The sequence below is a fragment of the Pseudophryne corroboree genome, chromosome 4 (genome assembly GCF_028390025.1).
Source record: "Pseudophryne corroboree isolate aPseCor3 chromosome 4, aPseCor3.hap2, whole genome shotgun sequence".
In the NCBI taxonomy this organism is placed as follows: domain Eukaryota; kingdom Metazoa; phylum Chordata; class Amphibia; order Anura; family Myobatrachidae; genus Pseudophryne; species Pseudophryne corroboree.
The window spans coordinates 540,050,195-540,065,437 of NC_086447.1; the positions used below are offsets into that span (position 1 = coordinate 540,050,195).

The window sequence follows — 15,243 nt, forward strand, 5'->3', positions numbered from 1 at the left end:
GGCCACTCTGTAATTATATATAAGCACTGCTTTGATAAAGTTTGTTCTGCACACCAGTACTTACCCATCCAGTTTTGCGGAAGACTCATTTAGTTGAGCAGCATGCAGTTCTGCCTGGAGTACCTGTTCTGGGAGGTCTCTCCTCTGAAGTTCATTAGCAAGATCATTTATCTTTTCATTTAATTGTTCAGTCAGTAGTGGAAGTTCATTGTTCATATCAGTCAAGTCCTGTCAGATACAAAAGAAATATATTTCAAGGTATAAAGGCCGCAAGCACTAGTAAACTTCTTTCTCCATCTGACACTAAACCACTCCACGCACTGGGCCCACTAGGGACTAAAAACAGCTCTAACTACAAGTTAAGTTTTTACTTTAGAGAAATGCTATATATTGTCCTCTTAGTTCCTTTAGTTTGCTTATTCTTAACACTTCTAAACACAACTCCATGATGTCATATTGAAAATAATAGCCACTTGAAGCTGCATAGTTTTCCAAGAAATGCTATCTTTTCCATTGAATCATATCTTAACCAAGGCTCAACGTGTTTATATTACTGTATGCTAGTAGCAAGATGCACTTGGTTGCATCTGAAGGACTGAAGGTTAAGGCTTGCATTGAATTCATGTAGAGAATGACATTTGTACTATTTTCTGATTGTTGTTAATGCTGAGAATTCTTTTGACAGCTGGAAAAATACATTTCTGTACTGTTCTCTCTGAAGCTATATACAGGTTGAGTATCCCATATCCAAATATTCCGAAATACGGAATATTCCGAAATACGGACTTTTTTGAGTGAGAGTGAGATAGTGAAACCTTTGTTTTCTGATGGCTCTCTGTATGCAAACTTTGTTTAATACACAAAGTTATTAAAAATATTGTATTAAATGACCTTCAGGCTGTGTGTATAAGGTGTATATGAAGCATAAATGAATTGTATGAATGTACACACACTTTGTTTAATGCACAAAATTATTAAAAATATTGGCTAAAATGACCTTCAGGCTGTGTCTATAAGGTGTATATGAAACATAAATGCATTCTGTGCTTAGATTTGGGTCCTATCACCATGATATCTCATTATGGTATGCAATTATTCCTAAATACGGAAAAATCCGATATCCAAAATACTTCTGGTCCCAAGCATTTTGGATAAGGGATACTCAACCTGTACTACCACATAAAGTAGTATGTATTTGTGTGGACCAGTAAGCATTAAATATCTTAAAATGGCTGCACAGGCAAGTAGACTGAGCCTGTCATTGTACAGCTGCGTGCACTCACGTTTTCTGCATTATTGACATTTTGTGCTAAGTTATTGACTTCTGTCATGATGTCCTCGGCTTTGCCCAGCATCTCCTCACACTCTTTCTTGCCTTTCTCAGCAGCTTGCTTGTTTCTCTAGAATGAAGAAAATAGAAAAACAACTATAATATCATTTTAATCTCATTATCCATTGGTACCAAAATGATATTTACTGTACATTGTGACATAAATCTAATGATATATGGAAAAAGCATCTCATGCCTTAATGCTGCTACATAGACAGTGAGCGTGTTTCATTTCAACAAGGATAGAAACCTCACTGTAACCATTTTTTACATTGCTGACGGCCATTGCATTTTCCCCCAATATCCATTACAACAGGGGTTCTCAAATGTGGTCCTTAAGGCACCCCAACGGTCCAGGTTTTAGGAATACCCATGGCTCAGCACAAATCGTTAAATCAAATTAGCTGAGGTACTAATTAAGTCACCTGTGGCCAAGAATGGATAAGCATAAAACCTGGACCATTGTGGTGCTTTGAGGATCGCGTTTGAGAACTTCTGCACTACAAGGTAAATGTACAGGAAGATGTTAGTATGATGTATGAAAGTGTATGCAGCGTGTGCTCCTGAACATTTAGAAAAAATACACACAACTGATATGTTTCAAATATTATATATTTAAGAGTAAAATATTCATTATGTACAGTAAATCTCCCCATATATGAACAGCCAGCGGGATACACATTAATCAGATGCAAAGCCCTGATTGACCAATGTCATGCTCCTTTCCAGTGAGGCCATGTCTTTTTTAGTTAACCAACATGGCGAGGCTTGATTCAGAGTTGCGTGCAATGCCGATGTTTATATAGTTTATATAGTTGAGCAATGTTTCTGCTAGTGCGTATGCATGAAAAAAGTAAATGCTCGAATGGCGCATGAGACAAATAGTGTGTATGCACAAAGGTGCTGTTGTGGTTGAGATGCATGGTATCACATTATGTTTGGTGTTACTGGTCGGTGACTAGGATGTGGCTAATCAAATGCAAGTAGATTGGCATGTAAGGGGGTTTCATAGGGGTGTTGGTATACAAAGATGCTCAATAATTTACTTTGGAGACCATACTTATTGCAATTGGCATAAATCTACTGCAAGTATCAATGGTATGACCAATGGTGGTGTTTACGGATACTCAAAGTTGGGCAGCTCAATCTTTGCACATTCATAGTCATGGATGTATGCCAGGGAAGGTCTTTGTAGCGACATTTGCATAAAGTCGCAGATGGCGGCTGCCAATAGATGCAACAGCCGGCCTGCATCCACCACTGAATCAGGCCCTTAGTGTTCTAAGGGGTCTATTTACTAGGCATTGGATGGAGATAAAGTGGATGCAGATAAAGTACCAACCAATCAGCTCCCAACTGCCATGTAACAGGATGTGTTTGAAAAATGACAGTAAGTAGCTGATTGGCTGGGACTTTATCTCCGTCCACTTTATCTCCATCCAAGGCTTAGTAAATAGACCACTAAATGTTCCGTGCCTGTAGGCCCCTATGATGTACATTATGCCCTGTGTAGATGGCAAACTTTAAAGATAGCTGGAAACCTTCATCTAAGGCTTGAAATTATATACAGAATGCATTGAATTACATTTTGTCACTGTGGGGAAGATTTACTAAGCTTTGGAGAGTGATAAAGTGGAGAGACATAAAGTACCAGCCATTCAGCTCCCAACTGTTATGTTACAAGCTGCATTTGAAAAATGACATGAGCTGATTGGCTGGTACTTTATCTATCTCCATTTTCTCACTCTCCAAGGCTTCTTACATCTGCCCCACAGGTGTATCAGCTAGTAAATTATAAAAGATTTAGGGGCCTATTTACGATTGAGTGATAGAAATAATTTTTTTATGCTTATTTTACAAAAAAATTGGGGTGCGTGCCTATGATATGTACTCTCTATAAAATTCCTGAAGGGAACCATCTAGCTTATCTCATGGCTGCTAAGATATCAATAGATAGAGCTGGGAATCTATGAGCGGAGTCTCTCAGCCTTGCCCACTGAGCAGAACCCACATAATGCTGCATTGATATACTATACAAGCCCTACAGCCTGAAGCATTCAGCATTGTGGCAACAGTATATATATATATATATATATATATATATATATATATATAGGCCTTGGCAACTCAAAATGTTGAGCTTTATTTGTACCGCGTAAGTGAACGAGTCGCACTGCGCACAACAAATTAATTGTCAATAGTAGTCACAATGGTAATTTGCAAGTGATTGACAGTTAGTGTGCATTTATCAAGGGGTGGCTTGTCAAACGCCGGCATGTTGCAAACATTTTCTGGGCATGTCGCAGACTGGTCAAATGTAGACATAAAAAAATGTATAGACATTTAGGTAGAATATGTAGACATTGTTCTTACTGGCACCTTCTAACTTAATATTCCATGTTCCAAGCTCCAGCATAAACACGGATTTAAAAACTGTTATTGTTGGAGGAAAGAGAGTTGTGGCAGAAACACAATATTATGGTAACAGTTCAGATATATAATGGTATTTCGAACAAATACAATAGGCTGGAATACAGGACTTCGAACTGTATGGGTGAAAGAGATCTATATACACATCCAGGAATCTGAATAGAGTGGACATATCTGTAAACCATAACAGAAACGGATTATATTGATTGATTAAAATATCTCGGGATTAATTTGAAAGCCCAAATCCCTTCTACCCTCAATAGCAGGACGTTTCCATTATCTGAGGAAGCGGACATTTGGGCTTAACTAGTGAACTTGTCATATATATATATATATATATGCTAAGAAATTAGGAGAGCGCACTGGTAAGTTTAAAATGTAATATTTTTATAAATAAAGTGTAGTAGTAACGTACATTTCAGTTTCAGAAGACAAACACAGCATGTATTTAAAAACCGTCAGGGCTCTGCTCTGCTCCGTCTCACTGATAGCACTGCACCGGCTCTGGTTCCAGCAGCTGACGTCACAACGTCCATGGTGTGTAGCCACGCCCAATGCGTTTCAACCAATAGTGGTCTTCGTCAGGGGATGTGGTCATTGTCCATAAGCAGGGGTTTTATACATACATGACGTCAGCTGACGTCAGCTGCTGGAACCAGAGCCGGTGCAGTGCTATCAGCGAGACGGAGCAGAGCAGAGCCCTGACGGTTTTTAAATACATGCTGTGTTTGTCTTCTGAAACTGAAATGTACGTTACTACTACACTTTATTTATAAAGATATTACATTTTAAACTTACCAGTGCGCTCTCCTAATTTCTTAGCAACAATACCCTTCTGCTCCATTGGCTTGGAGCTGGATGTAGCTGCACATGGAGGAGTTTTAAAAGCAGGAGAGGAATCAACTCTGGAAACATTTGGACTGTTTGCGCAGAGACTGAGTATTTTAACATTACCTCATATATATATATATATATATATATATATATATATATCTCCAGAGGGGATACTGGTTTTCCTTTCTTGTCTGAATGGCAGCAATGTGAACTAGGAAACATCTATATAAAGGAGTGGCATGGACATTGCATCTCATTACTTAAAGTTTGGTTAATTTGAAATTCTACTATAAGCATCAGAGCCTAACGAGAAGATCTACTGTGACACACATAACTTCAGCAGCTAGGCTGGTCAAAGTTTGCCTTCATGCAAAGGCTGCTAAACCTTCAAAATATCATTACATTTAACTCTATAATTAGAGATGTGCGGCAGGCACTTTTCATGTGTTGTGTTTTGGTTTTGGTTCTGATTCCATCCTCGTGTTTTGGATTTGTATGGGTTTTGCCAAAACCACCCTTTCATGTTTTGGTTTTGGATCTGGATGATTTTTGAAAAAAACATAAAAACAGCTAAAATCAAAGAATTTTGGGGTAAATTTGATCCTAAGGTATTATTAACCTCAATAACATTATTAACCTCAATAACATTCATTTCCACTCATTTCCAGTCTATTCTGAACACCTCACAATATTGTTTTTAGGCCAAAAGGTTGCACCGAGGTGGCTAAATGACTAAGCTACAGTAAGCGACACAAGTGTGTGGCACAAACACCTGGCCCATCTAGGAGTGGCACTGCAGTGGCAGACAGGATGGCAGATTTAAAAAATAGTCCCCAAACAGCACATCATGCAAAGAAGAAAAAGAGGTGCAATGAGGTAGCTGTATGACTAAGCTAAGCGACACAAGTGTGAGGCACAAACACCTGGCCTATCTAGGAGTGGCACTGCAGTTGTAGACAGGATGGCACTTAAAAAAACTAGGCCCCAAACAGTGCATAATGCAAAGAAGAAAAAGAGGTGCAATGAGGTAGCCGTATGACTGGTTCTGGTTCCATGCTCGTGTTTTGGATCTAGATTGGTTTTGGCAAAATCACCCTTTCATGTTTTGGTTTTGGTTTTGGATCTGGATGATTTTTGAAAAAAACATAAAAACATCTAAAATCACATAATTTTGGGGTAATTTTGATCCTATGGTATTATTAACCTCAATAACATTTATTTCCACTCATTTCCACCTGGCCCATCTAGGAGTGGCACTGCAATGGCAGACAGGATGGCAGATTTAAAAAAAACTATGTCCCAGACAGCACATGATGCAAATAAGAAAAAGAGGTGCAATAAAGTAGCTGTATGACTAAGCTAAGCGACACAAGTGTGCGGCACAAACACCTGGCCTATCTAGGAGTGGCACTGCAGTTGCAGACAGGATGGCACTTAAAAAAACTAGGCCCCAAACAGCACATTATGCAAAGAAGAAAAAGAGGTGCAATGAGGTAGCTGTATGACTAAGCTAATTGACACAAGTGTGCGGCACAAACAACATGGGACGTGCTGAAATTTGCCTAGATGTAATAGACGCACAATATTGGTGGCACAGGAGAGCGTTCCCCTAAACAACACACACACACACACACACACACACACACACACACACACACACACACACACACAGCAAAGCCTGTAATATTAATTTGGAGCTATTTTAATAATATGCAGCACAGGCGAGCTTACCCCTACACCACACAGGGCAAACCCTGTAAAAATTATATTTGGATTAAATGTTAATAACTCCTTTATTTGGAGTAAATAATATACAGCACAGGACACTACCACTGATCTGATGCAGGACAACACAGAGACACTGTAAGGGACTTAGGGGTACATTTACTAAGCAGTGATAAGAGCGGAGAAGTGAGCCAGTGGAGATATTTCCCCATCAACCAATCAGCAGCTCTGTATCATTTTATAGTATACAAATTATAGATATTACTTCAGTGCTGATTGGTTGATGGGGCAACTTCTCCACTGGCTCACTTCTCTGCTCTTATCACTGCTTAGTAAATGTACCCCTTATACAGCAGCACTGGACATATGGCAGCAGTGGACACCACCACTGTGACTGGTCACTGGACTGACTAATGCACAGGACACTACCACTGGTCTGATGCAGGACAACACAGCAACGCTGTAAGGGACTTATTATACAGCAGCACTGGACGTATGGCAGCAAAGGACACCACCACTGTGACTGGTCACTGGACTGACTGATGCACAGGACACTACCACTGGTCTGATGCAGGACAACACAGCAACGCTGTAAGGGACTTATTATACAGCAGCACTGGACGTATGGCAGCAAAGGACACCACCACTGTGACTGGTCACTGGACTGACTGATGCAACTAAGACACTACACTGGACTAAGCAGCACAAGACAGCACTATAATCGCCACCCCACTTTCCCGCATGCACAGACACTGAGGACGGAGACATGTCCTCTCACTACACTCTCAAGGACTGGAGTGAAAATGGCGGCGACGCGCGGCTCCTTATATGGAATCCAAACCCCGTGAGAATCGGACAGCGGGATGATGATGTTTTGCCTCGTTCTGGTTTCCTAGTCAGGCGGGAAAACCCAAGCCGGACTCAGATCCGGGCTCGGGTAGTGAAGTTCGGTAGGGTTCAGTTCTCTGAGAACCGAACCCGCTCATCTCTAGAAATGATGGATAAAATATATTTTAATGACGCAATTATTGAATCTAAACTACTACTAGAAGAAAGCAGTTGAATGACAACATAGAACACCTAAGCCAATTGAAACAAAAATAAAAAATCAGAGTGGCTTATGCAGCCATACATCAGCGCTGCAGTTCCACTGATGTCGATCCAATTTGGCAATCCAAATCGCCATCAATGATCGTTAATCCATAAGGGAATTCAGCATGTTGAAAATCCCCAACTCTCTGATTCCAGTCAATTTCTGGTCTGATTTGGTGAATCTTGGATTTCCAACATGTTGGATTTCCCCGATTCCAGGACCCCAGCATGGCCAGAATGGATAATTGGGGAAGTACTGTACATTGCAGATGTATGGGCCGCATTACAGTATGTGAAATGTAATACTATTATCATTTTACAATCTCTATTTTTATCTACTGACAGGCAAACATTTCCCTATTATTTTTGAGTGAATTTCTGTAGATTTTATGGCTCTCTCTTGTTCAAAGGTGTATATTTACTAATGGAGGCTTTTCAAAGTCACCAGTTTGGTCCCTGGGGTTTAAAAAGACAATAATATTTAATGTTAAACCAGGAGTGTTTTGCATTTAATATTAATACCGTTTTAAATCCTGTGGCCTGAATTGCCAACCAGTTCATAGTAAATATACCTGGGTCTCAGTTCATTCTACTTGTTTGATAAACCAGTAAACTTGCTCAGTCTCAATTTATAAACCCAATGTGAGTAAAGAAATCTTGATTTGATGTTGTAGTGATTTAAATCCGCAATGTTTAAAATTCTTTGCATCCATTTTCAGGTGAATAGACTTTTGTTTATACAGTTTGCAATTGTTATCTGTTTCCCCAGTGGCTTAAATATTTGTTCTAATACATAACAAATGTTAATGTAAAATATTTTTTATATTAAAAATCCATCAGTAACAATAACCAATTCACATGCAGAGCACTAATGGAATACACTATGTGGAACATTTCCATCAAAATGCATTCTCGCAAAGTAAGGACAGTCATTATTCTGCTGGGATAAAAATGTGGATTTGCATACCCTTCAATACAAGCCATTAAGTCATCTAATCATACTTTATTCATTCCTGTGCAGTTCCAGCTGGATTTATTTAAAAAATTACCCATCTTAGATTTAAGTAATTTAAAAATGAAACTGTGCTTCAAGATACTATAGACAATAACTTTGGAATGGTTAATGGTTAATCTTTACATGTCATCAAAGTCAAGATGCCCCACAAAACTGCACGTGAAATATTAAATGGATAAAAACTGAAATGATTTTACATTGCTTTGGCATTGGAAAATAGCATACTACCTTATTCAATGTCCTAAAATTACCATTCTATATATTTGACCTCCATGAACTCCATTAATTTCACTTATATAGCTTACTTGATCTACTTATGTGTTATCTTGTAATCTGTTCTTTTACAATATACAGTACAATATAAACATATTAAATATCAGTAGTACATATATGGTTAAGCTAAGATAAATATAATGTTTCAAGGACTGTTGTGTTTGAAGAGTGGAATCACAAGTAAACAGCATCTATAACTCCATATAACTTACACCATGGCACAAACCACAATTAGAAAACAAAGAAATATGAGTTAAGAGCTATTGTACAGTATATAGCCACTGATAAAACACAGCACTTCAGTTCTTTCTATCAATTTACCACAAAGTAATTTTGCCTGTCTTGCAGTCTGCTGTTGTTCTACTGCGCCTTATCAGAAGATCTATATGTTATGCATTATTAAAACTACTTGGAATTAATTTCATAGCCTGAATGTACCTGCTCAGAAATGATATTTTATTTAATATTGTTTTTATATCACATTATGTGCCACTTGTATTTGTAGATAGATGTAGCAGCTTGCAACTGTTAACAGCAGACCACAAAACTTTTAATATTGTTTTATTTTGTAAACTGGTGTGAATAGGTTGCAATAAATATTATATCATAAATATAAAATTAATTGGTCTATTTGTTTGTCTGTCTGGTTATGCAATCGAACACCCCTGCACTGAATGGCATGAAACCAATGCAAGGTAGTTGGATCCTGCCCAGGTTTTAGCTGGGTTAGTGTCCCCTTCGGACCTCCAGTTGGTGTACACTGGGCAGAACTTTGACTCGGGGAGCCTATTCTGGGCCTTTCACAGGATGGATTTGGATGAAAACTTCACAGAGTGGTAATATTGGATCCCAGAAGACATACTAGGGGGTTGGAGTCCTGGTTAGACCTCCTGTTAGTGTTGACCCAGTGAGCCTGTTCTGGGCCTTTCATTGGGCAAATTGGATGAAAACTTCACAGAGTGATAACATTAGGTTTGAGGTCCTGGTATATGCCAGACAGAAATTTGACACAGGGAGTCTATTCTAGGCCTTCCACTGGATAGATTTGGATGAAAACTTTAATGAACTGTAATAAATGAAATAATTATAATTTAATGACCTAATAACTGACAGAAATGGAGGTGGGGAGACAAAAACTTTTGTGTACCAAAAAGCCTCAGAATAGCAACACTGATTACAGAAGGAAAGCTTTAAACCCATCTCACAATGTAAAAGTGTATTATAAACTGAACAGAAAGGAAAGCTGGGGATTAGGGCTACTGGCGACACTCCCCCTAAAAAATAGACACTGGGCAACTGTCAGTAATCAGCATTCAGTGATGTCTCACTTACCGGTGCGCTGGTGTGCAGGAGAGGAGTTGGGTTAACGCCACGGATGTCCATGCTCCACGGTTAGTTCAAGCCTTTCATAGACTGTTTCCTTCCAAGCATCGTGGGTGTTCGGTGCCCACCCATAAAGGGGGGGGGTAATGTCAGGAATCAGCATTCAGTGATGTCTCACTTACAGGCGCGCTGGTGTGCAGGCCTTCGGAGTTCACGGCCCCAGTTTGCAGCCGTATGAACATCCTGTTTGCGGAGCGCAGTACCCACTATTGTAGTGAACCACTGAAGTCCGTTCTGCGGGTGCCCTCCTGTGTACCGGCCATCCATAGAGCATGGGCACCGCCATGACACTTGCAGTCAGATGACCAGAGAGCACCCAATCCTGCGCTGTGATTGCTCACATGATCCAAGTATCCAATGACTGTTAATCAGGGGGTATAAATCCAGAGCATTGGCTCAGTCTCATCACCTTGGACAACGCGTTGCATTGCTGCATAGCGTCTCCTGGTTCCAGTTTCCAATCTCCAATTTCCAGTTTCCAATCTCCAATCTCCAGTTTCCAGTTTCCAATCTCCAGTTCCAGTTCCAATCTCCAGTCTCCAATCTCCTGTTTCCAGCGATCTCCTATTTCTGGCATCTTCAAGTGATCTCCTGGTTCCAGTATTCCTGTGGAACTACAGGTCCCAGCATTTACTTCAGCTCCAACTTCTATTACAGTCAGCCTCCACCTTTTGCAGTAAGAGACTTTCTTCAGGTGCTATTCATTATCCTCACCTGTGTATGGTTACCTTGCATTCAGCATTGTGCTATGGCATCTGGCACTTAATACAACCACTTCATATGTGTTTCAAGTTGTCTCCTGCTTAACCTTGCTTGGTTGTGGACTTTGATTTACAAACTGACTGTGTGGAGTATCGTTGCTGGTTTCCAAACCAACTGTGGGAGTGATCACCATCTGATTACTATACTAGTTTCCAGACTAGTTCATTGCCTGTATTTTATTGCCTAATTACTGCACTGGTTTCCAGACCAGCTAAATACCTGTGACTGTTTATTTCATCAATGTCAGCATTTCTTGTACCATTCATCTCAAGTTTCATCTGCTTCAATTATTGTTCATACTCGTGAGCATTTATAAATATCATTGCGCACATGCGCATCTTACAGCCTCCTCGGTTTCTCCATCACACCACCACTAACCCACTAGTGCCCCTTCCAGTGACAGACATAACCACAGATCTGACAGTTTGTCCAAGGTCCATGGACCCAGATGGTGGTCAGAGTGTGGGAGCAGGGGCTCTTCAGAACTTAATCTCATGACTCAATGGTACAGAGGCTGCGCAACAGCAGATCATACAGTTTTTACAAGAGATGTCTTCTCGGTTGGATACTTTACAACAATCTTTGCCAAGTTCTATTGTTCCAGCTGCAGGCTCCCCAGCTGCTCCTGGTTTAGGATCTCGTCTCCATCTTCCTACACCAAGTAAATTTGATGGCAATCCTAAAACCTGTTGTGGATTCCTGAACCAAAGTTCACTTTGAATTGCTGCCGCACAATTTTCCGACGCCCAGAACCAAAGTTGCATATATTGTGTCTCTCCTGACTGGCCCTGCCTTGAATTGGGTTTTCCCATTATGGGAGCGAACAGATTCACTGCTAAACAATTACACGGACTTTGTAGCTGCATTCAAACGTATCTTTGATGAGCCTGGGAGTACAACATCAGCTTCCTCTGATATCCTCCAGATTCGCCAGCACGCACTGTGGGACAGTATGTCATCCAGTTCCAGACATTGGTGTCAGATGTTGAGTGGAACAATCAAGCGCTGGTTGCGGCATTCTGGCACGGTCTCTCTGATCGTATAAAAGATGAACTGGCTACCCGAGATCTCCTAGAGCAATTAGAGTCGTTAATTTCCTTGTGTGTAAAGTTGGATCTGCGTGTATGCGAAAGAGGAAGAGAATGTTCTCATGGTAATCCTTGCAAGCACTGAGTTATGTCTCAAGTACAACCTTCTCCTCCCATTTCAAATGAGCCTATACAAGTAAATAGGTCCCACTTAATTCCTGAGGAGCAGTCAAGAAGGTTACGGGAAAGACTGTGTCTGTACTGTGCTGCTGCTGGTCACATGATTGGTTCCTGTCCATCGCGTTCAGGAAACGCCAGGTCCTAACTTGCAAGGGAGGTGTCAAGTTAGGAACCTTATCCAAATCTCCTTCTTCTCGAGAACTTATTCTACCGGTAACTTTGGAAAAACAGAGTGGATTACATGCCTTCTCAGCTTTAATTGACTGTGGTGCTGCTGGGAACTTTATTACACAGGCTGCAGTTGATAAGATCCATCTTCCTGTCTCAAGGTTGTCTCACCCAGTCTAACTTACTGCTGTGGATGGTAGTCGTATTGCTGAGGGGTCCATCAGTCAGCAAACTAAAGTTGTGGTCCTAGGGGTGGGCTTTCTTCATTCTGAGCTCATTGAACTTTTGGTCATTCCTAAAGACACCTATGAGATTGTGTTGGGTATGCCTTGGCTTCAACTTCACAACCCTCAAATCGACTGGTCTACACTACAACTCACAGCATGGAGTTCCTCCTGTTTCCATTCCTGTTTAGCTCAAGTTCGTCCCGTGAGATCTTCAGGGTTGAAACCCCAGTGTGAAGTTCCTGAGGACTACAAAGAATTTACTGACGTCTTCAGAGAAAAGGCCGCTGATGTTCTGCCTTCCTATCGGAAATGGGATTGTCCCATCAATCTTATCCCGGGTAGAATGCCTACTAGAGGACGGACATATCCTCTTTCCGTTCCAGAAACTCAAGCCATGAGTGAATATATAAAAGAGAATCTACAAAAAGGATTCATTCATCCTTCTTCATCTCCAGCAGGGGCAGGGTTTTCTTCGTGAAAAAGAAAGATGGAGGACTACGTCCCTGCATTGATTATAGAGCCGTAAATGAGATTACCATAAAAAAAAGCTACCCCTTACCGTTAATCACGGAACTGTTTGACAGTATTAAAGGAGCCAGTATCTTTACCAAATTAGATCTTCGTGGGTCATATAATCTCATTAGAATCCGGAGTGGCGATGAGTGGATGACCATTTTTAACACCCGTGATGGCCACTATGAGTATCTTGTGATGCCCTTCGGATTAAGTAATGCCCCAGCTGTGTTTAAGAACTTTGTCAATGAAATATTTTGAGATGTTCTGTATAAATACGTGGTAGTTTATCTTGACGACATTCTGATTTTCTCTCAAGATTTAGCCTCTCATCATCAACAGGTAAAAGAGGTCCTTCAACGCCTACGACAGAATCATCTTTATGGGAAGTTGTCTAAGTGTACCTTTGAAGCTCCTTCGATGCCCTTCCTCGGTTATATAATCTCTGGTTCAGATCTTCGAATGGACCCTGTTAAATTGGAAGCAATCGAGAACTGGTCTCTTCCTACATCGCTCAAGTCTGTTTAACGTTTTATTGGCTTCGCCAAATATTATAGAAAGTTCATTAGAGGATTCTCTACCCTGATAGCCCCAATTACGAGTTTTCAGGGAATGTTTGAAGGTTTGGAGACTAGAGGAGAGTCTTACTGTACGTGGTAGGGCATTCCACAGAGTGGGTGCAGCCTGATGAAAGTCCTGCAGTCGTGAGTGGGAGCAAGTAATGAGTGTGAATGAGAGACGTAGGTCTTGTGAAGAGCAAAGAGGTCGGGTTGGGAGATATTTGAGATAAGCAAAGTGATGTACGTTGGTGTAGTTTGGTTAATGGCCTTGTGTGTGAGTAAAATTATTTTATATTGAATACGGTAGAATACAGTTAACCAATGGAGGGACTGACAGAGTGGATCTGCAGACGATTAACATCTAGCGAGGAAGATTAGCCTCGCAGCTGCATTCAGAGTGGATTGTAGTGGTGAAAGTCTTGTTTTTGGAAGACCAGTTAGGAGACTATTGCAATAGTCAATGCGGGAGATAATGAGAGCATGGATTAGAGTTTTAGCAGTGTCTTGTGTAGGGTATGGTCGTATTTTGGATATGTTTTTTAGATACATGTAACATGATTTTGAGACAGATTGAATATGGGGATCAAAGGACAGATCAGAGTCAAGGATATGCTTGAACCCAGGATAACATTTGCCAGTCAGCCCCTGTATACAGTGAAATACAGACACACACACACACACACACACACACACACACACACACACACACACACACACACACATATATATTACAGATGAGCAGAGATCCGAACCCTACCGAACATCACGTCCCGAGCCTGGATACGAGTCCGGCTCGGGACTTCCCGCCAGACTCGGAAATCAGAATGAGGCAAAACGTCATCATCCCGCTGTCGGATTCACGCGGGTTTTGGATTCAATATAAGGAGCCGCGCGTCGCTGCCATTTTCACTCCTGCATTGGAGAGTGTAGCGAGAGTATGTGTCTCCGAACTCACTCAGTGTCTGTGCGGGAAAGTGGGGTGGCGATTCCAGTGCTGTCTTCTGCTGCTCAGTCCAGTGTAGTGTCTTATGCTGCATCAGTCCAGTCACAGTGGTGATGTCCTCTGCTGCCATGTGTCCAGTGTAGCTGTATAAGTCCAGTGCAGTGGTGCTGTGTTGTTCTGCATCAGTACAGTGGTAGTGTCTTGTGCTGCATCAGTCCAGTCACAGTGGTGGTGTCCTCTGCTGCCATATGTCCAGTGATGCTGTATTAGTCCAGTCCATTGCTGTGGTGCTGTGTTGTCCTGCATCAGTCCAGTGGTGGTGTCCCTGTGCTGCTGTATAAGTGCAGTGGTACTGCTGTATATATGTCCAGTGATACTGCTGTATATGTCCAGTGATACTGCCGTATATGTCCAGTGGTACCTTTAAGGGTAGCAAAGCATTAACCCATGTACAGAAAGATGACGGTAACCCCCCACAAGTACGTAAGTTATTGAAAGGTTCTACTTTTGACCCTAATTCAAACAATGCTGCAATTAAAACCTTTGCCGTATGCTTAGTAATACTATTGATGTGCATAGCAAAGGTTTACTTAAACATAATGTATTCAACAATTTGTCTGGGGATGAAGCTGCTGCTTTAAAAGATATTTCAGAATATACAGATATTGTAATATGCCCTGCCGATAAAGGCGGGGTGATTGTGGTACAGGATGCGACAGTGTACATCAAGGAGTTAGATCGTCAATTGAGCGACAGTAATGTTTACCGGCTGTTAGATGG

The 15,243-nt window shown here is 41.1% G+C and overlaps 1 protein-coding gene across 8 annotated transcripts in view; it reads right to left on the reverse strand.

Annotated features, from left to right (window-relative positions):
* The window catches only part of LAMA2 (laminin subunit alpha 2), a 1,276,598-nt gene that overhangs the window by 267,896 nt on the left and 993,459 nt on the right, over positions 1–15,243 (reverse strand). For all 8 annotated transcript variants that reach the window (XM_063917336.1, XM_063917337.1, XM_063917331.1 and 5 more), the window contains 2 exons: positions 1,284–1,400; positions 65–228 (listed from right to left, as the gene is read on the reverse strand). In XM_063917336.1, the coding sequence (XP_063773406.1) occupies positions 65–228; positions 1,284–1,400 (281 nt within the window). The remainder of the gene's footprint in view (positions 1–64; positions 229–1,283; positions 1,401–15,243) is intronic.